General features: G+C 41.0%; 1 protein-coding gene across 5 annotated transcripts in view; it reads left to right on the top strand.

Moving 5' to 3' along the window:
- The window catches only part of l3mbtl2 (L3MBTL histone methyl-lysine binding protein 2), a 155,172-nt gene that overhangs the window by 17,930 nt on the left and 118,642 nt on the right, over window positions 1-18,600 (top strand). For 4 of the 5 annotated variants that reach the window (XM_048617719.1, XM_048617717.1, XM_048617720.1 and 1 more), the window contains exons 6-10: window positions 3,622-3,739; window positions 6,913-7,047; window positions 9,202-9,290; window positions 11,389-11,617; window positions 15,266-15,348. In XM_048617719.1, coding sequence (XP_048473676.1) covers window positions 3,622-3,739; window positions 6,913-7,047; window positions 9,202-9,290; window positions 11,389-11,617; window positions 15,266-15,348 — 654 coding nt within the window. The remainder of the gene's footprint in view (window positions 1-3,621; window positions 3,740-6,912; window positions 7,048-9,201; window positions 9,291-11,388; window positions 11,618-15,265; window positions 15,349-18,600) is intronic. The other variant, XM_048617718.1, reaches the window with a different exon arrangement.

Raw genomic sequence — 18,600 nt, 5'->3', positions numbered from 1 at the left:
TCTTGAAGGGTCTAGGCCCGAAACGTCAGCCTTCCTGCTCCTCTGATGCTGCTTGGCCTGCTGTGTTCATCCAGCTCTACAGCTTGTTATCTCAGATTCTCCAGCATCTGCAGTTCCTACTGTCTCTAAACAGTACTCTTCTTTGTTAATCAAATTTAAAATCCACAGCTGCAAAGCTGGGATCTGAACTCGTGTATCCAGAACTTTTGCCTAGACCTCTGGATTATTAGTCTGGTAACATTACCACTACACCACCATCAACTTCAATTTCAGACTGTGACGTGAACAAGAAACGAGAGTTGGTCACTTGACCTTTCAAACCTGTTCTGCCATTCAGTAAGACCATGGCTGAACTGATTTTAAGCTTTACGTTCCTGCGTACCTCCAATAATCTTCCATCTACCTCTACCTTTTAAAAATATGTAATGCTTACAGCTGTTTGGACAGCTGACACTGATAATTGTCTGCTGTTGCCTTTACTAGACTCCTCTCCAAAACAAAGTTCCACATGGTCATTTTAAAATTTTAGGATGATACAGTGCAGCAGGAGACTATTCAACCCATTTTATCCGTGCCAGCCTTTGAAAGACTTATCCAATTAGCAGCCCCCCCCCACACCCCCCAAACAAACCTTCTCTTCCCTTGTAGCCCTGCAAATCATTTCTTTAAGACTTCTAATAATCAGCCATAATTTAGCATGGCAGAGTAGGTTCAAGGGGCTTAATGGCCTACTTGTTCTGTTTCAAAATTTATTTTTGAAACTATTTTATCACTGTTTCAGGCTGTGTATTGCTCTCTGTCCAACCCTTACCCCGTCAACTCTTGTTTTTCTTCCTAGCTTTGCATTTCTGCCTGCTTCAATTGCTGCAGCTCTTATCCATTATTGTGTAACAGATGGATTGTTGTCCTGTATTAAGTTATCAACATCCTGAGGATTGTTATTGACCAGAAACGGAGCTAGATCAAACATATTAATACTGTGGGAACTGGGCTCAGAGGCTCAGAAGTCTGCAGCAAGCAACCTGACTGCCCATAGCTTAGCCATCATCTATAAGATGCAAGTCAATTCTGCCCAGCTAAGTGCAGTTGTAACAACACTCAAGATGCCCAAGACCATCCAGGACAATCACTTCATTGGCACCCCATCTAATGCCTTCAATATTCACTCCCTACACTACCAATGCACAGTGGCAGCTATAAGATGCGCTGCAATTTCTCCAAGACTCCTGCAATAGCAATTTCCAAACCCACAACCTCTATTGCCTAAGGACAAGGGCGGCAGATACATGGAGCACCACACCAGCTGGTTCCCCTGAAGCAGCTCACCATCCTGATTTGGAAATATATTGTTGCTTCTTCATTGTCACTGGGTCAAAATCCTGGAATTTCTTCCACAACAGCACTGTGAGTATAGCTGCACCCAAAAGACTGCAGCAGTTCAAGAAGGCAGCTCACTACCTTTGCAAGGGCAGTTAGGGATGGGCAATAAACGGCAGCTATGCTCACATTCTGTGAAATAAATAAAAATAAATTCTCTCTCTGTGTAAACTTTCTTGATAATGTCTCTCCACCTCTGTCTGTCTCTCTCTCTTTCTCTCTCTGTTTGTCTCTTCCTTCCTTCCGTCCTGCCTCTCTCTCCTTGTCTATTCCTTAGTGGCTGCTGCTGTTTGTCACTCCTCCTGCCAGGAAATCTGTTGCATGACATACTGTTCCTGTCTGTCTTTGTCATCCTCACACATCCACTGTGTAGCATGTCTGCTACTGCTCTGACATCTGTCATCAAACTACAGTAGGTCAACCTCTCTTTCTGCTGCCTCCACTTTCGCTCTAGAAGAGACCTGTATACCTTTTCAGCTCTGACCAAATGGCTGTGAAAATATTGACATTTTCTTTTCTGGATATCACTTCTTAAGAGTTATTTTTGTTCTTGTAATTTCAAACACCACTCTGTTTGTCTAATGGCCTGTATATTTTAGCAAGCATCTTGGCATCCACATTTCAATGGCCTGTATCTTCACGGATCTTCAGTAATGGTCCACATTTCGTGATTCCTTCATCCTTTTGTCTTTTTACTCTGTCTAGCTCTCTGATTTCTTTGTGACTTGTAAAAAAATTGCTGTGGTTGGTTCGTTAGGTCGCAGACGTTTCATTACCCTGCTTGGTGACATCATCAGTGCAGCATCCGATGAAGCGCTGTTGTGTTTTCCCACCTGGTATTTAAACTCCCGGGTCTGTTGGATTTGATTACCTCATTTCCGGTTTTCCTTCACAGTGGTATACATATATGGGGTCTAGTTCTATCTGTTTGTTGATGGCCTTCTTGGTGGAGAACCAGGCCTCTAGGAATTCCCGTGCTTGTCTCTGTTTGGCCTGTCCCAGGATCCTGGTGTTGTCCCAGTTGAACTGTGGTTCTCCTTATCCATGTGAATGGAGACGAGTGAGTATTTGTCGTGTCTTTTTATTGCTGTATTTTGGTGTAAAGCAACAAAAAGACATGACCAGTACTCGCTCACCTCGATTCACATGGATAAGGAGAACCACCAGTTAGATTGGGACAGCACCAGGATCCTGGGACAGGCCAAACGGAGACAAGCATGGGAATTTCTAGAGGCCTGGTTTTCTACCAAGAAGGCCATCAATAAACATGTAGAATTAGACCCTATATACACACCACTATGTAAAGAAGAAAAACCAGAAATGAGGTAACCAATTCCAACAGAGCCCAGAGTTTAAATACCAGGTGGGAAAACACAACAGCGCTTCATCGGAGGCTGCATTGATGATGTTACCCAGCAGGGTAATGAAACACCTGCGAACTAACGAACCAGCTGGGCGAGAGAACAAACAACAGCATCCACAACCCAAGCTACAAATCTACTCGAACCTTTTTTTTAAAATTCTTTCATGGGATGCAAGTGTTTCTAGCAAGATGAGAATTTGTTGTTCACTCATACGAAGATGTGAAATAGGAGCGGGCAGGCCAATCAGCCCTTTTTGAGCCTATTTGGAAATTCAATAAGATTGTGGCTAATCTGATTGTAATTCTGCATTCTCACTGCCCCCTGATAACCTTTTAGCCCTGTGCTTAACAGGAATCTATCCATAAACAAAGACAGAGACCGGTGAAGAAACTCAGCAGGTCTGGCAGCTTCTGTGAAAAGAAATTGACTTAAGAGTCTTGTATGACTCTTCGAACAGTCTGCCTCTGCCTTAAAAATATTTAAGCACTCTGCTTCCACTGACTTCATGATGAGGGCTCCAAAGACTCCCAACCCTCAAGAAACATTTTGCCCTGATTTGTCAACAATAGCTCCTAGTGTAGGTTATCCCATAAGAAGTGTCTTCTCCACCTTGTTAAGAGCCCTCAAGTTCAATCACGTTGCCTCTTTCTCTTCTAAAATCCAGAGATACAAGCCAACCCTGTCCAACCTTTCATCTTAAGACAAAAGTGCCCCATTGGTATTAGTCTAATAAACCTTCTCTGAACTGTTTCCAGCATAATTATTCTCTCTCCAACTAGCTTTGTCTCTTTCTTCCATTCTTACTCATTTTTTCCTTATTTTTATCTTTTAAAATAGTTAGAGATGGAACCAAATGTAAAATCTAGTGCTTCCTATGTAGGTTCCACTTTTTGATCAGTGGGAAGATGTTCTGGAAGGAATGAAAGTAGAAGTATTGAACCTTGACTGTAATCTGCCAAACAAAGTCTACTGGATTGCACAAGTCATAAAGTTAGCAGGTTGGTGACATGTTTCATTTCTCAGTTCCTGATGGTAACATCATACACTGTATTGGATTCTGTAAGCCAGGGTGGTGACATTTAGATACCTGCCTGCATGCCTGTGTTGGGAGCGAATTGCCTCACTGAGGATGTCACTTGCTCATGGGCGTGTTGTAGCCCTTTGGAACAAAGTTGACACATGATCAAAGCGCGTAGACTTTTATAATATGGGGAGGCTGTTGCACCGCCAGTAGTTCATGGTTCTAGGTGGCCAGGAAATTGTCCTGTTTCTGACCACCTGCTGCCAACGTATTGGAAAGATTTGCGTTTGGCTGCAGGAAGAGGCGGTCGTGGTAGTGTCACTGGGATAGTAATGCAGGACCACTGGCTAATGTTCTGAGGATGCCAGAATCTCCCAATAAAACATCTAAAATAGAAAGCTAGCCTAATGATGATCATGAAACCCATCCAGTTGATCAAGTTCTTTTAGGGCAGGAAATTTGGTGTTTTCACCTGGTCTGGCCTACGTGTGACTGCAAGCCCACAAGCATGTGGTTAGCTCTGACCTATCCTCTTCCCAGTTAGGATGGGATAGCGATATAGGTAGTGTGACCTGTATCCCATGAATGAGTTTGTTTTTTAAATTAAAAAAAAACCCCATCTCCTTTGGCCATCAGGTCCTGAAGAGGGCCTCAAACCTAGACCTCCTGACTCAGGGAGGGTTGCTGCCCAATGTACCACAAGACCTCCATTCCCTGTTTTGTATGCAGTTTTACATCAAACTGGCCATGTTAGTTATGTTTCTTGGCTTCACCATTAGGTTGAGTGCTTTTCTGTAGCACCAATAGTTCAACTGGTTAGTCCTGAACCCCAGTAATGACCTTCAGATGAGTGTTTCCTAGTCAGTTTGCTTGGAAATTGCTTCTGATGTTTAGCAGGACTGTTGAGTGGAGTAAGGACATTCTATATGAAAAGAAAATGAGAAGAGGGGTGTCACTCTCAGATGAAGAAAAGAAGAAAGTAAATTGCAGTTTCAAAAAATAACATTTATTTGGTGAATTTGGAGGTGAGGTGAAATCCGTCCAAGTGTCATTACAGGTTGCCTCCTCACACAGTTGAAAGTAGTTCTTTGTAGAAGCCAGCTTCATCCTCTTGCTGCAGCGTATCATAGGCAGAAGGTTGTAATTGCAGTGTAATATTTTTTACAAATGCAGTTTCCATTTAGCTGCAGTGCTGCAACACCAGGGGGAGCATTTCCTGAATGAGTAAAAATGTAGAATCAGTGTTGGGCTTTTTAAAGTGAGAGGTGGTTTTAAGTGCATGTTTTCTGTCACAGACTTCTGCATTTTTCTTTGTAAGCTGGTATCTTATAACTGTCTCATTTACTACAAAATTGGTTGACTGGGAAAAAAAGTGCAACAACTCAGAAAGCAGCCATTTTAACAATTGGATTTCTGTAATGGTAAAATTGCCTTCTTTTTCCTCCCAGCAACTGGATTAGTTTTAGTAAAAGCTAGTGTTAGAAGTCAAAATGCAATGCTGTTATCTGTGGAGTTGCAGTATTGATTAAAAACAATAAGTGTTTTGAATAAAATATATTTTAAAAAAGTGGGGCTCAAGACCATGACCCCAAGATTGAACCCCATTATTTACCAGCTGAGCTAATCAGGTTATGCAGAGACCCTGTGCAAAGCCTTTCCAACTTGCTCACTTGTTCCGATAAATTAGAAGAAGGGTGTTTTGTGGTTAATGTTGCCCTATTAAACTGGGCTTATTGCAAAGAAAAAGTGACCTATGGGAGCAAAATGGCATGCACCCATGATATCAGAATCACAGAATTATTATTGCACTGAAGGAGCCCCTTTAAATGGGCATAATTACGTAGTGCCAATCTCCTGCTTTTACTCCATACCCTTGCACATTATTTTTATCTAAATAATTATCCAATGCTGTCTTGAATGCTTCCACCACGCTTCCAGGAAGTGCATTCCATATTGTAACTACTCATTGAGTGAAAAATATCAGACTTGCTTCTTTTGCAGATCATTTTAAGTTTATGCCCTCTTGTTCTTGTTCCATTTACAAGTGGGAATAGTTTCTCCCTATCTACTTTATCCAGCCTGCTTGTGATTTTGAAAACCTCTGTCACATCTTCAGATCTCCTCTCCAAGGAGAACAATTTTTTAAAAATCCATTTCAGGATGTGGGTGTTGCTGACCGGCATTTATTGCCCATCTCTGATCACCCATAGGGCACGTAAGAGTCTGGGTTTACATGTTGACTAGACCAGGTAAGGGCAGCTACGTTGCACCCCCAAAAAAAAAACGGATTTTAGTGAGCCAGTTAGTTGTTCATACAATTGGAATGATCATTAATAACTCTTGAATCCAATTTTTTAAAAAACTTGGAATTTAAATTCCATCAATTGCCATGGTGGGATTTGAACTCTGGACCCCAAGTCATTACCTGGTACTCCAGGGATAACACCACTAAGCTATCTTCAATCATGGCAGTGGGAGAATATGTACTTATCCATAAAGTTGGCAGTAGGAGTTACTGTGTTGCTGTTACCATGTGGACATAGTATTGAATATGCCTTTCTTATCGTAAGCTGACAGACTGCATAATTTTAAGATGGAGACTGAATTAAGTCTGTGTGCCCTGGTCAAATTTATCACCTGCCTCTTAACTGTTCTTCACCTGAAAGTTTTTAATGCCCTATATATTGATGGGTGGTTTATTTTTCTTTCTTTCATGAGATGTGGGCAAGGCCAGGATTTGTTTCTCATTTTGAATTGCCTTTGAACAGAGTTACATGCTCGGCCATCTCAGAAGGGCAGTTAACTCAACCCTATATGTTGATCTGACCATATGTAAACCAGATCAGGCTTCTGAATGGCATCTCTGAGCCAACAGTGATTGAATCAGCTTTGGATTCCAGATTTTTAAAATGAACTAAATTTAAATTTCATCAGCAACTGTAGTGGGATTTGAACATATGTTTCCCAGGGCATTAGCCCAGGTCTCTGGATTACCGATACAGTGACATCAACAGCATGCTACTGTCTCCCTAAGGCATTCTTAATGGATTTTTGAGTCTCATTATCTGATCGCAGGCGTTTTGGTAACAATTGTAGTTGTTTCGTTGAGGTTTTTAACAGTTTTTGCTTTTTCTGTGTTTTCTTTAATAGGTTATAAGGCACTGCTGAGGTATGAAGGATTTGAAAACAACCCAAAACGGGATTTTTGGTATAATCTGGGAACTGCAGATATCCATCCAATTGGTTGGTGTGCCACATTTGGCAAGCCTCTTGTGCCTCCTCAGAGTAAGTTCTTGAAGCAGTAACTGCAGTTTTATTTTTGCAGAATGTTATAGCTGAACAACACCTTGCATTTCTATAACGTGGTTACATGTCCCATGGTGTTATCCAATATTGAGCCAGATGAGATGATATGGGGTAGGTGGTCTAAAACTAAGCCAGAGTAGTCTGTTTTGAAGAGCACCTTTTTATTGGGGTAAAGAGCAATGGAATGGTAAAATGTTAGAGAGGGAATTCCAGTAATTTTCTCAGCAGCTGAAGGTATGATTGCAAGTGGTGGAATGATTAAATTTGGTAACATTTAGAGTTCAGCCATCTCTAGAGTTGAAGAAATTGGATAAAATTATAGAGACACAAAGGACTGAAACTCAAAGTATTTGAAAGCCAGGCTAAGAGTTGTAAAATTGAGGTGTTACTTACCCAATGAAGGTCATGGGGTCAGGTATAAAGTGAGTAGGACTGTGTAAAAACATGACGAGCAGAGTTTTAAGTGACCGCAAGCTCGTGGAGAATAACTTATTTTCCTGGGCCTTACCAAACAGTCAGCCTCGGGACGTCATGGCCGTCGGTGACTGTCTCCCAGTTCACAACAGTTTTTTTTTTTTTTTGACATTATTCCCTTAGCCAAGGTATCCATTAGACGGTGGAGCTATTTGTCCATAGCTAGAGTTGCGCACTTGTCAATGGGCCTTCACCTCTGCATCTCCCCCTGAGTTGCTGTAAAACTTTTTTACCTGGGTCTGAGAGACTCCACATTCCATATGTTGCCTTAAGGAGGCACAACTGAGAACTAGTGGTGAGACTTGCACATTCAGCTCTGTTTCTTTGCGCTGTTGCTAGCCAGAATGTGAAGATAAGAAGTAAGGCAAGCTAATGCACGGAAGTGAAAAGAATACTCAACGAATCTGGTAATAGGAAGGTGGAGTTGAGGTTCAAGATCAGCAATGATCTTGTTAATTGGCAAGATAGGTTTGAGGGCCTACGGAGCTTACTCTTGCTCCCATTTCTTACATTTTTAAACGGCCCTGTTGCAAACTGCAAATTTGACTAATTTTACCTTTTGTGCTGTATGTTAAATGGAGAATTTCCTTGAGTGGCTGTGAAATAGTCCCAACACTTAATTTTTGAGACTAATCAGTTGTTTATAAAACCACTTCATATTTGATATTTTGTTTCTGAAGGAAAAATGGATCTGTTTCAAGTTATGTGGATATCTGGATTAGATGTAAAAGAAACAGTGAAAAACCTTTTGAGGCATTGCAGCTTTTTTAAAACCAGACTTATTAGGAATCATGTGACTTCAGACAATTGCATGGACATTTTCAGACGTCATCTGCCTTAGTTTTATGGACGCTATGTTGAAATAATATATGGTTTGGAGAGTTGTCTCTGTTTGGAATTAGTTGGGGAAATCTGGCTAAAAACAATCTGCTTAGCTTATGTCTGTAGTTCCTTAATCACCTTTTGTGGTCAAAATTATTCTGACCGCATTGAGAAGTTCAGTCTTCATTTTCTGAGCAAGCTGTGTCTGCCAATGTGTGCTTAGTGACGACCACATGTGCAAGACCACCAGATTGACAGACTTTAGAACATTCTATCCTTTGTTTTTTTTTAAACCTTCTTTTTAAAGTGAATCCCTGCAGAGGCAAATTTGTTTCCTTCAATTGAAGTGTTTGCATGTTTTAGTCTGTCAGGTTATTTAGAGGGGTAAACATTTACATTTGCATACTCCAGATTGTGTTAACACAATTCTGCATCTTTACTGATTGGGTTTTATTTTATAATAAATCAATAATTTTGTGTTTAGTAGACAAATCAAGTTGATGAATCTTTATTCTCAGCCTAATGTAGAGAAAGCACACAATTGGCTATACTGGGACTTTGAAATATTTTGTTTTATATTGTGACCCATGGAGTAGTGGGACTCGTGAGTGTTTTTGTTCCATGTTGGTTGTAACATAAAGCAATTGGTTGTTCTCCTTGCAGCCAGTGCTTCATTATTAAATTTGCCACAGCAAGATCAAAAGTGCATTGTTCTATCTGCAACTCTGTTTTGCAAACAGGCTAGTATTGAGTGTAGTCAGATTGTCCTCAACTCCCAAACACACTGTATTGAATTATGAAATGGTCTTGTATTACTTTGTGATCCTCTTTGTGCAGCTGTTCGAAACAAGACCACTGACTGGAGGGCCTATCTGTTAAAGAGACTAATTGGATCTAAGACTCTACCAGTTGATTTTCATTATAAGGTATGGCAAACACGTGACAGCCTAACCTGTCGTACTTCTTTGCACCTTAATGAAGTTCATCAGATGAAATCCAAACGTAAAAGCCTGAGATCTACATCCATTGCACATTGGTACACTGTACAGCATAGACATACTTCAATCAGGAATGTCTCATTTCTGACTGAATCCATCTGTGCTGGATTTGTTGAATCTTGACCATCCCAGCGATTACTTTTATGATCTTCTAAAATGTGGAGATTGTTCCTATTCATAAAGAGGCTGATTTAGAAGAGTAGTGAGTTAAGCAATGTATTTTTGCTATTTCCTTGCTTTCTGAACTGCTTCCCAGTGTGATGTGTTTTTGAGCTCAGAGTAAAAATAAGAGGAGTACGAGAGTTGTTGAGCGAGGTTGGTCTTCAGATAGTCAGTGGTGTGGTGGTGGGAGGTTGGTTGGCCTCAGTCACCAAAATAAAACCGGATTGTAACTTTTTTTTTTGTTTCTTTAATTATTAAAGTTCACATTAAACTTCTTATCCCAACCTTGCTGCATGATCTCCCTCAGCTGCTTACTGATCTTCCTATCCAGATTCCTGTTGATTAGTGTGACTGTCATGCATGGTGCCAGTGAAAAGTTCACTCCCTCCAATGTTCCCTGTAACTTCTGTGCTGTCTTAGACTTCTGAATAGTTTAAGTGGTACATTTAAACTAGAGGTGGGAGTCAAACAGTGGAGGGCGATGGAATGTGTGAGAGGTTTTTTAGCTGCTACACAGCCACACATGCGAGCAGCTTACATTGTACCCTTTGCCTCCCAGTGAACTGTGAGTCTGAGGAAAAAGTCCCACACAGTCACAGCAGATTCTGAGATTGAGGTGAAGATTGTTCACACCCCACTCAATGGTAATGCCTCAAGAATCTTGATAAGGGATTTAGAGATGATAATGCTTTTGAATGTCGTGAGATGGTTTTTTGTTGGAGGTGGCCATGGCCTCGCACTTATATGGCACCTGTGTTTTTGGCCACTTATCAGCCCAAACCTTCAGTGTGGCCCAGGTCTTGCTGCATATGGGCATGAACTTCTTCAGTATCTGAGGAGTTGCTGATGCTACTGAACATAGCCTGTACATCATCAAACATCCCCCAGTTCTGACCTTTTAATGAAGGGCAGAAAGTCATCGATATTGCAGCTGAAGATGTCAGTGCTTAAGGCAATGGCCTGAAGAACTCTTGCAGCAATTTCCTGGGTCTGAGATGTTTATACAGGATTTTGGTGTGGCCTCTTCTGGAGTACTGTGTGCAGTCTGCTACAGGAAGGGTATTATTGAATTGGAGAGGGTTCAGAAAAGATTTACATCCCGTTGCCAGGAATAGAGGGTTTGAGTTAGAAAAATAGGCTGGATAGGCTGGGATTTTTTTTTCCACAGGCGTGTAGGAGGTTGAAGGGTGACCTTATAGAGTTTTATAAAATCATGAGGGGCATAGGTAAGGTGAATAGCAAGGATCTTTTTCCTAAGGCGGGAGAATTCAAAACTAGGGCGTGTATTTTTAAGGTGAGAGGAGAAAATTTCAAAAAGGACCTGAGGGACAACCTTTTTTACAGAGTGGTTCGTTTGTAGAGTGAACTGCCAGAGGAAGTGGTGGACGCAGATACAATTACAACGTATAAGTACACAAATAGGAAAGGATTAAAGGGTTATAGGCCAAACTCAGGGAAGTAGGATAAGTTTAGTTTGGGAGCATGGTCAGCGTGGACTATTTGGACTGAAGGTCTGTTTCCGTGCTGTATGACTGTGATCCGCAACAACCATAACCACTTGGGATGCAGTAGGGAAGGAGCTTAAGTTGGGAAATTGGGAATTGGGGTAGTGCCTTTCTATTTAATGACCACTGCTAGAATATAACATGAAACATGGCTTGGCTATGACATCCCTGACAGTTGAATGGTCTGCCAAAGTTGTGTTTAAACTCCTAGGAAAACTTAGTGTACTTTTAGACTTTGCCGGAAGTATTTTTCTCAAATGACTAGCCTAAGCAGTAGGTGAAGGATTTTTTTCTCTGTCCTTGTTGAGTTGATGCTTTTATCTGAGAAGAAAATGCTTCTTCTTGAATGTCTTTCCCAGATGGTGGAGAGTATGAAATATCCTTTTCGACCAGGAATGCGTGTAGAAGTTGTTGATAAGACACAAATCTCACGTACACGGACAGCAGTTGTGGATACTGTGATTGGGGGGCGCCTGAGACTGCTGTATGAAGATTGTGAAGATGATGATTTCTGGTGCCACATGTGGAGTCCCCTCATCCATTCAGTGGGATGGTCCAAAAGAGTGGGTCATAAAGTGAAACACCCAGGTGAGCTAATGGAGCTGATCACTTTAAAACTGAGATTGACAGATTTTCGTTGAGCAAAAGTATTAGGGATATGAAACCAAAGTGGATAAGTAAGAGTTAAGTTGAAAATTAGCCAGGATCTAATTGAATGTTAGGATACGCTACAATGGCTGAATGATCTCGTAAGTATTTACTTGGTGAATACAAGCATAGATGATGCTGTGTGGTGACAGTTACAAATAACATGTTAAATTCTAATACTGAAAAGAGGTTTAAGGTATGAATCCACTAATTTGCTAAATTGCCACTTTATTGTCTGTCTTTATATGCTTTTTAGGGATATGGATATTGCTGTTGTTGCTTATCCATTTTGTTTCAGCTCATTTTATTTATTATTTAGTGGGATATGGGCGTCAGTATCAAGGGCAACATTTGGTGCCTATCTTTAATTGTCCATGAACCAAGGCTAGGTCACTTCAGAAGGCAGTTAAGAGTTAACCACATTGCTGTGGTCTAGAGACACATGTAAGCCAGAATGGGTCATGATGACATTGTTTCCCTAAAGGGCATTAGTGAATCTAATGGGATTTTCTAACAATCTGTGGTTGTTTTCAGGTTATCATTACAGAGATCAGCTTTTTAGTTCCAGATTTTCATTGATTCAATTTAAAATCTACTAACTGCTATAGTGAAATTTGTACCCATGCCCCAAAGTATGAACTTAGGCCTCTGAATTACATGGTCAGTCACACACACAGCCACCACTTTCCCTCCAAATGCACAGAAATGATGAACTTTTCAATAATTGTGCATGTTTTGTTTGCTTTTTAACCACAGGGTATTCACTCTCTGCCTCTCTCAACCCACTCGGCTTTCTCCCACTCACTGCTCTTCTTGCCTTCTCCCACTCCCAAATCTCCCTTTCACCATCCCACTTCTGAGACCTCACTTTGAGCAATAGCTTAAGAGGGGATTGATGAACAGGAGGAAGTGAGCAAGGACGTGGGGGAGGAGGCTGTGAGAGGGAACTGGAGACTGGAAAGAATGAGAGGGATGACAAGGAGGTGGACTGATGCCACACTGAGATTTGTGTAGTAAGAGAATAATAACTGTAAGTCAGTTAGGTGATCTTTGGGTCAGTAATAATCAAGGCAGCCGATAGCTTTTTTAATGCAAAAATTGCAAGTCAAGAATGCAACCCAGTTTTATAATTTTTTATGGAAATCTGATTTTTGTTTTGCACTGTTATTTTTTTTTTTAGGAGCATGAGTGCTGAAGAAAGCATATGAATAATTGAATTGTTGTTTCAAAGTACCAGCAGATCATTGAATTTATATACAATGAGTTTTACAATTCTAACTAAAGTGAATGCTGATATGGAGCTTAGAAGACAGATTAGAGATAGAGTATTTGACTCCCTATCTACGTGGGCTAGATGCAGTCTTCGGGCATTGCAGTATAGGAAGACACTCGGAAGGCGCCTGTTGGTGAGAGGCTACAAGTAGACAGTTTAGTAAATGCTGACCTAAATTGAAAGACACTGCAGAAAGCTACAGAGCTTTGGGAGTCCTCAGGAATAAATAACAAAACTAGCGTAAAAAATTAAACGGGTAATAGGGAAAACAAATAAATTTTAGACTTTTTATTTCCAATTTAATGGAGTTTAACAATAGGGAAGTCTTATTAAAACTATACTTTGCACTAGTTAGTCCATAGCTGGAATAGTGTGATTTTTGGTGGGTTATCTAAGGAAAGATGTAATGGCATTGGAGGCAGTGCAGAGAACGTTTACAAGGCTGATCCTGGGTTTTTAGGGACTGTCTTATAAGGAGGGTTTGTGTAGGTTGGGTCTATACTCATTGGAGTTTAGAAGAATAAGAGACAACTTTACTGAACCATAACACATTCCTAAGGGCCTTGACAGGGTTGATATGGAAAGATTGTTTCCTCTTGTGAGGGAGTCTAGGACCAGAGGGCATAATTTCAGAATAAGAAGTTGCACGTTTAAAACAGATGAAGGAGGGTTTCCTCTGAATCTGTGTGGCATTCTTCCTCACAAAAGCTGGATCTTTAACTATATTTAAGGTTGAGACAAACAGGTTTTTAATCATCAAGGGAATCTAGGGTTGTGGGGAAAAGACAGGAAAATGGAGTTGAGGGTTATCAGATCAGCAATGATCTTGTTAATGATGGAGCAGACTCAATGGGCTGAATGGTCCTCTTCTGCTCCTGTGTCTTATGGACTGACTTATAAAGGAAAAGATCAGACTGAATCGGGGACTGAGCTTGCTTAATTTATTGCTAATATTGCAATGAGCTGTAGGAAATCAATATAACTTCACTCAGCATTTGTATCCTATTTGCCTGTGTTTTGAGTAAAATAAACCTACTTATTGTTCTGTATTTCCCTATGGAATATCCCTGTGGGGCTTCCTTCAACATGTGGACTGCAGCGGTTTGGGAAGATGGCTCACCATTATCATCTTCGGGCAACCAGGGAAGACCAATAAATGTCAGTGGCACTTATTTTCCGCACATAAATAAAAAGAAAACTTGAGTTCTGTTCAAACAGAAGCAAGCTTTTCATCGTGCACTCATCAGGGCAAATGCAAGAATACCCCATTTCAAAGGGAGCAATAATTTATATTATATCAGGAAATGGTCCTGAATGGTTGCCAAGTCAACTCTGGTTGAAGCATTGCTATGGTGAATGCACCTGGGAATTATTGTCCCCCATGTTTTTTTTTTAGTTCAAAAAAGGTGCAATGCTTAGACGAGTGCCTTTGACCTGTAAAGGCCAGGTCCTTGTGTTTGAAATAGTAAACAAGTTAATATTGAGACACGCAACTTCTAGTGAGCGTAACTGAGTCACAGTGTTGACTGTTCATTTTAATGTCGTTGTTAGTCTGATTCTTAGCACTTTCGGGAATATTCAGTGAGTGCTATCCTATCACAGGCCTCTACTTTGTGATTTTCATGCATGGACTGGTTAAGTGTAGTCAGTACTGTATTGTGAATAGCAAAAGGACATGCTGTTTGAACTTCTCTGAATATTTTAATTACAGATACTTGCTGGAGACACTCAACATGTCTGGCAGCATCTGTGGATGGAGAAACAGAGTTAATGTTTAGTGTCCAATATAACTCTTCTTCAGAACTTTTACTTAGTATTTTAATTATTTTGCCTTCCAATTGATAGACAAAAGCCCCATAAGAATGAATACAGTACTTACTCCACACAGAGGATTCTCATTGTTGTAACTTGCTGGACCAAACTACTATATAACTCCATATTAAGCAGTAAAAGTAAACTACTGATCATAAGGTTTGGAGTCTGTACCCATCAAACACCGTGTGTCTTTAAAGGTTCAAAATATCTGGTATTGTCTCAATGTTTTGTGGGTATTTGCAGCTGCATGGGATACTGATTACTACAAAATGGCATGAAGGCAAGTTAAATCGTTGGACTGAACAAAGATAGTGACTTCTTCCTTTACAATTGGGAAGAAAAAATACCAAAAGAGAAGTTTAGTTTAACCATTTGTGTTGTGAACTTGTCACAGTGAGTCAGAGAACATTGGATGGTAGGTATTACACAGGAATTGAAACTTGCAACTTTCTGGTTTGTGTGACTTCAAATTAAAATTTTAATCCTTTTTTTTTCCCAAGGAGGAGTGACCAGAGCAGGCATAAACTCATACCCAACGTTCAGGAAAATCTTCTGTTATGCTTTGCCCCATCTCTTTAAAAAGGTAAGGACCAATATTTTTTGCATTTTGTTTCTTCATTCTGGGTAAATGGGTATGGAGGACTCGAATAACATAGCGGAAATGTTGGGGAACACAAGATTTAATGTGAGGGAGGAACTGATGGAAATCAGTATTAGTAGGGAAATGGTGTTAGGGAAATTTCATTGAGGGCAGATAAATCTCCATGACCTGATAATCTACATCCCAGAGTACTTAATGAAGAGGCCCTAGAAATAGTGGGCGCATTGGTGGCATCCAAGATTCTGTAGACTCTAGAACAGTTCCTATAGTAACCACTGTATTTTAAAAAAGAGGCAGAGGGAAAACCTGGAATTATAGACCAGTCAGTGTGATCTTGTTATTGGGGAAAATGCTAGAATCTATTATAAAAGCTTTAATAGTTAACATTTGTAAAACCGTGGCAGGGTTGGATAGTCAGCATGGATTTATGAAAGGCAAATTACGCTTGACAAATTGGCTTAAATTCAATGAAGATGTAACTAGTAAAGTTGATGAGAGGGACTTAATGGCTGTGGTTTATTTGTCCTTTCAGAAGGCTTTTCAAAAAGTCATAATAAGAGATTAGCATGTAAAATTAAAACACATGGGATTTGAAATAGTTAGCAGACAGGAAACGGGCATTAAGAACAAAAGGGTCTTTTTCTAAGTGGTAGGCAATGACTAGTGGGGTACAGTAAGGATCAGTGCTAGGACCCCGGTTATTTATAAAATGTTGATTTAGATGAGGGAACTAAATGTAATGTTCCCAAATTTGTAGATGGCACAAAGCTGCATGGGCGGGTGAGCTGTGAGGAGGATGTAGAGATGCTTCAGTGTGATTTGAATAGGCTGAGTGAGTGAACAAACGCATGTCAGATGCAGTATCGTGGATAAATGAGAGATTATCCACTATGGTAACAATAAGAGGAGGTTGGATTATTATCTAAATGGTTGTAATTTGAGAGAGGGCAATGTGCAAGGAGTCCTGGGTGTCCTCGTGCACCAGCCACTAAAGGCAAGCATGCAGGTGGAGCAGGCAGTCAAGGCGATAAGTGGCACATTGGCCTTCATGGCGAGAGGATTTGAGTACAGGAGCAGAGATACCTGGCTATGATTATACACAGGGCCTTCATGAGACCACACCTGGAATACTGTGTGGAGTTTTGGTCTCCTTACCTGTAGGAGGATGTCCTTGTTCTAGAAGGAATGCAGTGAAGGTTTACCAAACTGATTCCTGGGATGCTGGAGCATTGATAGATATCTTTGTATCCTCTTTGGCCACAGGTGAGGTCCTAAAGGACTGGACAATAGCCAAACTTGTCCCATTGTTTAAGAAGGGTAACAAGGGTAATCCTGGAAATTACAGACCTGAGAGTCTCGTGTCAGTGGTAGGGAAATTATTGGAAAAGATTCTTGGACAAGATCTATAGGCATTTAGAAGCAAATGGACTCATTAGTGATAGACAGCATGGTTTTGTGCGGGGTGGTTGTGCCTCACCAACTTAATTTGAGTTTTTTTTTGAGGTGATGATGATTGAGGGAAAAACGTGGATGTTGTCTACATGGACTTCAGTAAAGCCTTTTTGACAAGGTCCCTCGTGACAGACTGGTACAAAAGGTGAAGTCATATGGAATCGGGGTGAGGTGGCAAAATAGACACAGAACTGGCTTAGTCATAGGAGACGGAGGGTCCTGTGACAAGTGGTGCTCCATAGGGAATGGAGGGCTGTGACTAGTGGTGTTCCACTGGGATCAATGCTAGGACCTCTGCTGTTCATGATCTACATAAATGATTTGGAGGAAAACGTAGCTGGTCTAATTACTAAGTTTGTGTACAATACAAAGATGAGTGGAGTTGTCAATAACATGGAGGATTGTTAGAGGGTACCCCAGGATATAGGTCAGTTGGAGGCATGGGTAGAAAAATGGCAGACAGAGTTTAATCCGGACAAATGTGATGTATTGTGGAAGGTCAAGTACAGGTGGAAAATATACAGTGAATGGTAGAACCCTTCGGATTATTGATATGCAGAGGGATCTGGCGGTGCAGGTCCACAGATCGATGAAGGTGGCAGCGCAGGTAGTAAAAAGGCCTGTGGCATACTTGCCTTCATTGAAAGGGGCAAGGATAGGCAAGCTATGCTACAGCTTTATAGAACTTTAGTTAGGTCACACTTGGAATATTGCATACAGTTCTGGTCACCACACTACCAGAAGGATGTGGATGCTTTGGAGAGGGTACAGAAAAGGTTTACCAGGATGTTACCTGGTATGGGGGATTTTAGCTATGAAGGAAGGTTGGCTAGACTAGGTTTGTTTTAACTGAAAAGCAGGAGGTTGAGGGGTGACCTAATAGATGTATATAAGATTGTGAATGGCATGGATAGAGGAGAAACTGAGGCTTTTTCCCAGAGTGGAGGGATCAGTTACTAGGGGACAGAAGTTCAAGGTGCAAAAGGAGAAGGTTAAAAGAGATGTGCAAGGCAAGCTTTTCACACAAAGGGTGGTGAGTGCCTGGAATGTACTGCCAGAGGAGGTGGTGGAAGCAGACACAATAGCCACATTCGGGAAGCATTTGGACAAATGCATGAATAGGAAGAAGGTAGAGGGATATGGATTCTGTAAGTGAAGACAGTTTTAGTATGGAAGGGCAAAATGTGTCCGTGCAGGCTTGGAGGGCTAGAGGGCCTGTTCCTGCACTGTATTGTTCTTTCTATGGCAGGACTGAGGAAAGTTGTTGTTTTTTTTGGTCAGCACTATAAGTTGGTTTTCAGAAGAATGAGAGGAATCTCGGAGAACCATATAAAATTCGAACAGGACTAGACAGGGGAGATGCAGAAAGGATGTTCCTGATGATTAATTCTTTTTGTTTTGTGGGAAGTGGTGAGGTCCAAGTCAGAGGTTTCAGTCTCAGGAAATGGGATGAACCATTTAGGACTGAGATGAGAAATTTCTTCACTGAGTGGCAAGTCTGTGCAATTTGCTACAGCAGAATGTGGTTAAGGCCAAAACATTGTGTGGTTTCGTGAAAGAGTTGCATTTAGCATTTGAGGCTAAGAGAATCAAAGGATGGGTGGGAGCAGTGGGGACAGACCAAGTTGGATGATCAACAATGATCATCTTGAATGGAAGAGCCGGCTCGAAGGGCCGAAAGACTTACTGTTCTCAATGTTTCTATGTGCTGCTGAGACCAGGTTTCAGTGAACGTATCTAGTTGTCCAAGTAGATGTTTGATACAACCAACTGAATACTCTT

This window comes from Rhincodon typus, chromosome 37, assembly GCF_021869965.1.
Source record: "Rhincodon typus isolate 14 chromosome 37, sRhiTyp1.1, whole genome shotgun sequence".
NCBI classification, from domain to species: Eukaryota; Metazoa; Chordata; class Chondrichthyes; order Orectolobiformes; family Rhincodontidae; genus Rhincodon; species Rhincodon typus.
The sequence above is the reverse complement of the archived record's forward strand: the minus strand, read 5'-3'. Positions and strand labels throughout refer to the sequence as shown.